This window comes from Talpa europaea, assembly GCF_964194135.1.
Source record: "Talpa europaea genome assembly, chromosome: 8".
NCBI lineage: Eukaryota > Metazoa > Chordata > Mammalia > Eulipotyphla > Talpidae > Talpa > Talpa europaea.
The window spans coordinates 58,404,680-58,414,493 of NC_140075.1; the positions used below are offsets into that span (position 1 = coordinate 58,404,680).

Here is a 9,814-nt window from a genome sequence, read left to right on the forward strand (position 1 = left end):
AATCAATTTGTGGTCAATCCTGATTAATGACCCATGTGCAGTCAAGAAAAATGTGTGTTTGGTTTTTTTGGGTGTAGTGCCCTGTAAATGTCTATCAGATCCATATGGTTTAGCTCTATGTTTAGGGTAACTGTCATATATTTTCTGACTCACTGATCTAGTGCTTCTTTAGAGATCTGATATTAGTCTAATCATTGTTCCTTTATAGGTTATCTGTTTCTTTGACCTTATCAGTTTCATTATTTTTCTTTGTCTTGGATACTTGGGAATTTTACTATTATGTGTCATGCTGTAGTTTTCCTTTCATCTAGGTAGCTGGATGTTAATTTTGTTTCTTGTATTTTATTGTTCATTTCCTTCTTCAGGTTTGGGAAGTTTCCCTCCACTATCCCTAAATAGATTCTTAGCTCCTTCTTTCTCTTTTTCTGGGGTTCCTGTGAGTCTTATATTTCTTTTCCTCATGGTGTCAGATGATTATTGAAGTTTCTTCATTCTTTTTCCATTTTTCCTTTTATATCTCTCTTCTTACCTCTTTCATCTTCAAGATCACTGACTCCTTCCATTTGATTTATTCTATGTCCATGACTTTCTCCAGAATTTTTCCTTCCTCCTGCAAGTTTGTCCTTTTCCTGTTTAAAGTCACAATTCTGATCTTTTGTGTGTTATGTTCCTCATAGTATTCATTTCCTTTTTTGGATTTAATTTGTGTTGTTCCCATTATTTAGCATTCTTATTCATGGTCATCTTAAATTCCATGTCTGGTAAGTGAAGAGGCTCTTCTATGTCTTTGTGGTTTGGTTCTGGGATTTTATTTTCTCTTTGTCCTGTATTGTTGCCCTGAGGACTTCTTGGCCATTTATATTTTTCTTTCTCTCCACTGCTTGCTTTGTTTTCATTCTGCTGTAGTTGGGGTTTCTGTCATGTATGAGTCCTTCTCTCCCACAATTCTGGGCATTTCCTTGATGTTGGGCACAGCTAATGGAGTCTTGTTGGAACTAGGGTGGTGCTAGAGCCTCAGTGCATCACTCCTGGGCCTTGTACTGGTGGCAAGAGGGGCTGGGTCATGCTGGGTCCTTGACTCGCCTAGGAGTAGTAGCGCAGGGCATATCTCTAGTGGCCAGGAGTGCAGAGGGTTGCTGAAGATCCCTGATATAGTATGAGGCCCAGAGTGGGGCTTGAGTCTGTTCCCAAGGGGTTGGTGGCTGAGTATTGAATGGAATGCATTTCCCAGGTGTGGCTGTGGTGCATGGTGGAAGGTAGGCCCTTTAAGGTTCAGATTGAAATTTGTGTCTGCTCCTGAAGCGCTGGAGGAGTGTTCACTGAGGGAGGTAGCGTGAAGGGGCACAGCTAGGGGCTTGAATCTGCTCCTGAGGAGATGGTAACTGGGCCTGGAGACAGGGGTCTGTACAGGGGGGTGCGGAGGATTCCTGATGTAGAGGAAGGCCCTGTGAGGCCCAGGATCCACTACTATTTAAATAACACTAAAAAATTAAGTATCTTGGCTACTTTGGAGATGATCAAGGTGACTGCAGTTAAGTTTTAGAGTTATTAATTAACCTACTCACAGGCAATTATCACTTGTAATTGGCAACTACCAGAATCTGTAAAATATACAGCAAATTGGCACAAAAATATTAAGCACAAAGTGAAGATTTTACTCTTATTTTCTCTTCTTCTCTAGGGTTTTATTAGGAGCATTTTGGACATTTGGATGCTCTGGTCAAATCAAATAGGTCCCTAGGGACCAAGTCCCTTGACCCATGAGTTCTTTCTAAACAGAAGTCTTTGTAGTATCACCTGATTTCTCTCTTAAAGAGCTCCTAATCAGTTTCATTTCCACATATGGCAAGATTTAATGGCACTTTGCATTAGAAGTTATGGGGAAATCTAAGACTCCATGAATGTGTTCTTTATCAGGTAAAATGGAAGAGTGGAAATTTTTAACTATAAGTAAAGCAGATCTAGTGTCAGAGATGATTCCTTTATTGGCATTGTGATGGATGAGAGTCACATTCTCAAGTGCATGAATGATTTCCTGTGCAGAATAGTGTCCATGGTAACTAACTATTAGTGGAGAATAATTTTGAAAAGGGGTATTTATATGTTGGAGAAGGTTAACCGGTGTTGACTTTTATCTGGAGTTACATAGCAGTAGGGTGTGAAAAATACTACTCAAATGGCATATAATGTTTGGAATCAACTCTGTTGCCAGTGATAATTATATGACTCATTCTCATTCTGCAATTTACTAAACAGGTAAGAAAAACTGGTGTTTCAAGACATCAATAAAACAGGGGTATAATAATTTTTTTCAAAAAGAGATGAAGTATAAAGTGATGATCACACGCGAAAAGGAAAGCAAATTTATTAAGTAATGGTAGCATTTGCAAGATGGGAGTGTCTTGTAGGTATCTGAATAGAAGCTTGTTCCAAGACCCAACGCTGACTAAATCATTTCCAATGTAAATGCTATGTCAAATTATGTGGAAATTTATAAACAGAATGGAAACTACTAAGACATGAGATTAGTTTTTCTGCTTTCTTAAGTGATTCACATATTTAGAATTTTATGTGTAGATTTTGTCTCTGAACCATAAGAGGAAGGCAAAAAGTTTTAGAGAAAAGTTGATAAATTTGATTTCTTTCCAGAGAGGGGGAGGAATATGAGAAAGAGACCCTAAGGGGAAACATATAACAAGGATTATATTTTTGAGTCTTGGAAAAAGAAGGTGAGGAGGGCATCAGCTTGTTAAGATTACATATGTGAAAATTTAATCAGAAGGACACTAAATACAATTTATATTGTACACAGTTATAAAAAGTGAAAGGAATGGTTTTAAGTAGTGGGAGGGTGGATTTTACCTAGATATGAAGAAGGATTTTGTGACCATTTTAAAGATAAAATTCAGGATATTTTAGTTAAGGGAGGTTGTAACCTTTCAATATATTTAGACTGAGAATGAAATTTGCATGAATGGTGGTTCAGATTTTCATTAGGAGATATCTTTAGATCTCTCACATCTTGATGATTCTATTATTTGGAAACCAGGCATCAACAATTCATTAATCTATAATAATTATATGTCTGGGAATGTGTTTCTGGAGAATAGGTTAAGTCTATATGGGTCAAAGAGAAAGGACTCATCATAATGAAAGACAAAGAGCTAATACATTAAAATGAATGGTTATAGCTAATATAATTGAGAAAAACAAACTTGTCTTTTGAGTAAAACCAACATATCAGAAAAGGTGGCTTTAGAATATATTGTGGAAGGTTACTGTAAGTATTTGATGACTTCCTGATGAAAAACTTCACCTTAGTGTCTCCATCAAGTATCCTTTTATGGCTATTGCTCAGGATGGAAAATTGGGTTCTAACTGTGCATCAAGTTGACATATGTGAATTTCACACATTAAACTGGGAGACTTCCTAAGTTCTCTGATATTTGATCTTGTATATCCCTTCCGTTTAGTCCATAAGGGAAAATTTCTTACCTTTTTCCCCCAATTTTCTTTTTTTCTAGTGCTGATCCCTCAGTAACTGAAAATCACTCAGTGTTATACACTCAGTGTTACTAGTTTCTACATATTTATTAGCATCTTCTCCTTTACTGAAATTCCCAGTTCTCATGTAGTGAAAGGGAATCAGAGAGCCAAAAGTCAAACAAATCCACAGTTAGATGTCTATGGAGAAATCCCTGCAAGAGACTAAAATCTTAGAAGACACCTGCAGACATAGTAGTCTATGTTTTTATCATTACAGTATTTCTCTTAGCTCTCAAATTTTATTGATTTGCCACTCACTTACATGGACTTCCTGAAGACAGTAGTATAAAGAGTACCTCACAAAGTACTGAACTTAAAGTGGAGAAAGCCTTTCTTTTCTTTCTCATTAAACACATATTTTCCTTATTTCATTTTTCTTTTTAGTATTCATTTTGACATAGCTTATTCCATTTTCTTAATTTTTTGTTTCACTTTTATAATTTCTGGTTTAAGTGATTTTTGTTTCTTCAGAATTCCTCCCAGTCTTTCCATCCATCTAGCCTAGTTATACATCAGGAATATTTTGATGCATTTTATTCATCCAATTATACCTTTTCAATTTTTGTTAGTTGTGATATTATAAATACTAGAACCACTAGCCATTTACTATTTCAATTGTAGATCTGACTTTCAAATGTTTATAGCTGCCTTTGTTATATCTGAGCTATGGTTTCTATATAATTGAACATTTTAGCCTTTTAAATTTCAATTTTGTGTTAGCAGTTGAGTTCACAAAAAGGAATAAACACAATGCTACCTCTCAACCACTTACATTAAAACTAGCTATACTGTGATGCTTTCAGTCATGAATAAAGTATTAGGAATAGGAACATGGGGGAGAAAAGCATGAATCTGCATAGTGTATGAAGATGTGGTAGGAAAGGGAGTTCGAACATTACAGCACATTTACTTCAAGGTTTGGATTATATTCTTCCAGATAGAAGAGCAGAGCATGGAGATGTTGAAAAAAGGAGTTGGAGAAAGAAGCACCATATATTAAAGGCATGAAGGGTTAAGAAGTGTGTGATCTTCTTAGATAATAAACAGATATTACTAAATCATGGGTTGCAAAAAAGGAAGTAGGAAAAAGAGATAGAAAGTAAGGTTGAAAACAAGACTCCAAAATGGCTTTGAATGGTCTATTAAGAGGCTGCAGTTCAACTGGACACAAAAAAGAACTCATTAAGCTGTATATACTATGGTTCAGTGTTTGAGAGTTGCTAGAACTGCAAAAACATCTAAAGAGGATCCTGAAGACACTTTGCAGTACCTCTAATGAAAACAGGTGCTAGGTAGGGGCAGTGAGATTTTTTTTCCAGAGTGACAAATATAAATTTGGTCTGTTCAGTTTTTTTCCAAGTAATTCATTACATTATATTAATTTTATAATTTTACTTATGTGAGAGTCATTGTAGAAATACAGGTTATTCCCATTACCAGATACATCTCAAGGGAGAATTAACTGGATTTAGTGACATATATTAGCTCACATTCTCAGTTTTGCAGTACATTAATTTTCTTCATTTTTCAGATGGAAAATGAGTTCAGGGATAAGTTTCTCTCACCAAACATGAAGTTATTAGGTGACAGAATGTGAAATATTTTTTAGACATTGAAGCCTATGCTCATTTTATTTTCCTAGACCACTTACTGAAAAATAATAGAAATATTTGTAATAAGCTATTGTAAGAGCTAAATCAAACAATGACAGTAATACATGGAATCTATCTTTTAATATGAAGTCCCAGGACCAGAGACCCTGCACTAAACACTGAATTGGTGTTCAGCCTCAATATTCTTTGAGTGAATGTGGCTCTCAAAGATTTTACTGAGGTCCTGTTAAGTCTCAGAATTGTTCTGCTCACTGAGGATCTTATAAAGAATTATTGCAGGTGAAACATTTTTACAATCCATTGGAGGAGTTAAAATGAAATACTAGAGATAGAAAAGTACTCGGGTTGGAGGAATGAAGAGTGATTTTATAAAGAAGGTAAAACTTGAATTTTATATTACAGAGGTTTCAAGTGGTTAGCCCATGCGAGACTCTCTTAGGGCTATCGGTTCCCTCTTGAAGAGACTAAGTGGAACAGAACACACTGACATTTTGTATCATGAACCACCCATACCACATCAGAGTATTGCTGGAACAGTAAGAACAGTTTCAGAAATCTGTCAGGCTTCTCAGGACACTGAGATACCTTAATCAGTCGATAAGCAGTTGTCAGGGACGATTGATCATGGAGGCCCGGGTAGCAGTGACCATATGCCAATAAATGGCAGTCGTCAGCTAAAGGAGGGGCTCATTTTCCTCCAACAACTTCTTTTATCCTGACATGTAGCAGATTTTAGCCTGAGGAGGTCACACTTAAAAGAGAAAGAAAGCAGGGAACTGGTAAAGGACTAAGCTTGGAGTCCAGTGGACTGGGGTTCTGGTACAAGCTCTTAAACTAAGAAAATACGTGATTTTGGTCAGTAATTTAAAATATTTTGATATCATTTTCTGATCTATAATGACTAGAGATTATCCTAAATTAGGGAGACTGAGGTTATTAATAGGTACCACAGTTGACCTCATTAATTTTAGCTAGTCTTATTATTGAACTTTCTTTTTTTTTATTGAATTCAATTATTTATTTATTTTTTGAATTTTATTTTTATATTCCCCATACAATGGCAACCCCCTTATTTTGAACCCAATCCCTCCTTTCCCTGCCCCCCCCAGCGCTCATAGTGTGTCTTCTGGTTCATAGTTGTTTGTTGATTTTGATTTTTTCTAAGTAAGAAAGAACTGTTTCTTCTTTTTCTTCTTGTTTTCCTTTAGACATACTTCATTTTCCTGAATTGATGTCTTGACCTTTTTTATGACATGATCAGTTTCTAAATTAAAGCAAACATATTTTATTCACAGTTTGAGCAAATATTTTTTTGTCCCTGTTATGTATCTGAAGTGGTTCTAATTTTTTTATACATCGGATTGAATGAGACACACATCTCCATCACTTTACGGGGCTTGAAGCCTAGTTGGGAAGAAGAATTTAGCAAATAGTAAAAAGATAACATTTCTGGTAAGTACTGCTAAGAAAGTGTTTTTTTTTTTTTTAGAGCATATCAATAGAAGTTATGCATAATAACATAATAGTTTTTCTATCACTAACATGAATACTGTCCTAATCCTAAATACATATTGAAGTATTTTATGATGTGGAAATTTGATGTTTCAAATCAATAATGTTTTATTTCTTGTTCATCGTTCATTATGTTTTATGTTGACTGCTACTGTTGTATTGACTGGTAATTTACGCAAGCAAGTTATGAAGAGAAATGAACAAAATCTACTGAATGCCTAACATAGCCATATGATTAAGATTTATTAATCATTTTACCAAAAAATTTCATAAATGTGCAATCTAAGGTTCAAAGAGTCTAAGTCACTTGCCCAAGACCAACCTGTCAGTGGTAGACCCACAGTGAAAGTCCTGATAATCTAAATCCCAAACCCATATTCTATTAAACTATGCTGTTTCTGTAAATAAGAGTAAACAATTATAAGATAGTGTTATGTCCTTTTGTGGAGTTTTGTACAAAATGGCTTCCACTAGATTATGATGCCTCTTATAGTTTTAACATTCCAAATCATGTGCTAACTGCAGTAAGACAGTGATTCTGAAATTATCTGTGTTGAAGGATAAGCCTTTTTCTTTAGTTTCCTGATTTTTATAGACTAATTACTTTAGTACAAGAGAAAATCAGAAACCTGGGTATCAAATTGCTAGAGAAGTTGCTAGCACTGACACTCAATTTTGTACATAATATGAAAACTGTTAGTGGTCCACAGAACTGCACATCTTTGGGCACTTTTTTTTTCAGAGAACCCACATTTGAGTAAGTCAGAATTGCTGCCTTTAAGAAGCTTACAGTTTACTTGGTGAGTTAGAACTGTACTCAGTTAATGGTAACACAAAGTAAAGTGCTAGTTATAATAAAGCACAATTTTATGAGTGTAGTAATTATTTAAGATTGAAGATGAATATATCCCCAATGGTAGGACCTGCGCAGGACAGTAGGATTGATCTCTCCTCCAGATGAAGGTTGAGGCTTAGAATGGTTTGTATTAGTGACTAAGGCTGTGTATTAGGGTACGGTAATATTAGAACAAAAATCAAAATATTTGGTGTGGAGTTCATGTTTACTAACTTGTACCACATGAGTTCACTTTTACTATCTTGCGCAATATGAGTAGCATCATGCCATCAACCCTAGGAAGATGTAGAGGACCTTAAATGCAGACACAAATTGGCAGTAGAGAAATAGCTCCATGTGACAGCTACCAATTTTTCCTTGTGAATTCTTTTCAGAAATCATGGGCATACTAGGTCAGTTTTAATGCTGAAATGGAAAGAGGCTTTCATAACATTTGATCTCTATTATGTAGGTAGAACCATCATATCATAATTCATATTTTCACCTACTGTCGTCTTCAGGTAGTGTTACCAACAAAGTCAATGGAAGGAGCAAATCACTCTTCGGTGTCAGAGTTTGTGTTCCTGGGACTCACCAATTCCTGGGAGATCCAACTTCTCCTGTTTCTATTCTCCTCCATGTTTTATGTAGCAAGCATGATGGGAAACTCCCTCATTATACTCACTGTGATTTCTGACCCTCACTTACACTCTCCCATGTACTTTCTGTTGGCTAACCTCTCCTTCATTGACATGGGAGTTTCTTGTGTCTCTTGTCCCAAGATGTTGTATGACCTATTCAGAAAACACAAAGTCATCTCCTTTAGTGGCTGCATTATTCAAATATTCTTCATCCACGTCATTGGTGGTGTGGAGATGGTGCTGCTCATCGCCATGGCCTTTGACAGATATGTGGCCATATGTAAGCCCCTCCACTACTTGACCATCATGAACCCACGAATGTGCATCTTCTTTTTAGTGGCTGCATGGACAATTGGCTTTATCCACTCCATGATTCAAATGGTTTTCGTGGTAAACCTACCCTTTTGTGGTCCTAACGTGTTGGACAGTTTTTACTGTGACCTTCCTCGGTTCATCAAACTTGCCTGCACAGACACTGATCAACTAGAATTTATGGTCACAGCAAACAGTGGATTTATCTCTGTTGGCTCCTTCATCATACTGCTCATTTCTTATGGTGTCATCATTCTCACTGTTCAAAAACATTCTTCAGGTGGTTCATCCAAGGCTCTGTCCACACTTTCAGCTCACATCACAGTGGTAGTCTTGTTCTTTGGTCCACTGATATTTTTCTATGCATGGCCATCTCCCTCCATACACCTAGATAAGTTTCTGGCCATTTTTGATGCTATTATCACTCCTGTCCTTAACCCTCTCATTTATACATTCAGGAATCAAGAAATGAAGGCAGCAATGAAGAGAGTATGCAGACAGCTAGTAAATATAGGAAGATCTCTTAAGTGACACTAATATTGTGCAGAACCCTTGCCAATTGCTAGTGTTTACTATTGATGGCCAAACTCAGAAAGTTTTATTTGTTCTATCTTGGCTTTGTTAGACACACTGGTACTATTTTTTTGGTTGTTGTTGTTCATAGGAGGAAGGACTTTCACTTATGAAACCAGAGAGTTATATATAAAGTATCTATAAAGCAAAGATTATAATAATCTTGAATCTAAATTCCTAAGGAATAATATTTATATATTAGGTAATTTTTAGAGATACATAAAAAGGTGTGCTTTCTCAATGTTATCCAAACAGGATAACATATGAACAGGAATTATATCCCAATCTACCCTATTATAGTTTGACCTTATCTTAATTTGTCTTTATCTGCAAGCACCCTAATATGATCACATTCATAGGTATTGTCAGGGTTAGGATTTCAGTATATCTATTTGATGGATACAAATTAAATCACAAATGTATTGTTATCAGTACAAGGTCTGAGAATAAGAATGGTTGTAGCATAGCCACCTGCTAGTCAGAGTGCAAATATATAATAAAAAGAGAAGGAATTGTAGTGTTTCCAAGACTATTAACTATATTTAAAAAGTTAATTAAATCAAAGTTAATTAATCATTAAAAAGTAACAAAACATATCATGTCATCACAAGCACAAAGTTACAGTTGTGATTGAAAAATGTCTCTTCATAGGAGGATTACCCAGAAGGCAGAGAATAATATTTACTACCTTTAGTCAAAAGCAGAATGAATATATCCAGATAAATTTGACATGTCATCTGACAGAGAGAAATCAGATCATAGTCTTGCTTCAATATAGTATT

At 35.7% G+C, this 9,814-nt stretch overlaps 1 protein-coding gene across 1 annotated transcript; it reads left to right on the top strand.

Annotated features, from left to right (window-relative positions):
- Positions 1–8,042: 8,042 nt before the first annotated feature.
- On the top strand, positions 8,043–8,990 carry LOC311175576 (olfactory receptor 4F3/4F16/4F29-like; the record flags this gene model as incomplete). Its single annotated transcript, XM_084240503.1, has 1 exon — positions 8,043–8,990. Exon 1 carries the CDS (start codon positions 8,049–8,051, stop codon positions 8,988–8,990), a length of 942 nt encoding a protein of 313 aa, XP_084096629.1. The 5' UTR covers positions 8,043–8,048.
- Between the last annotated feature and the right edge of the window lie 824 nt (positions 8,991–9,814).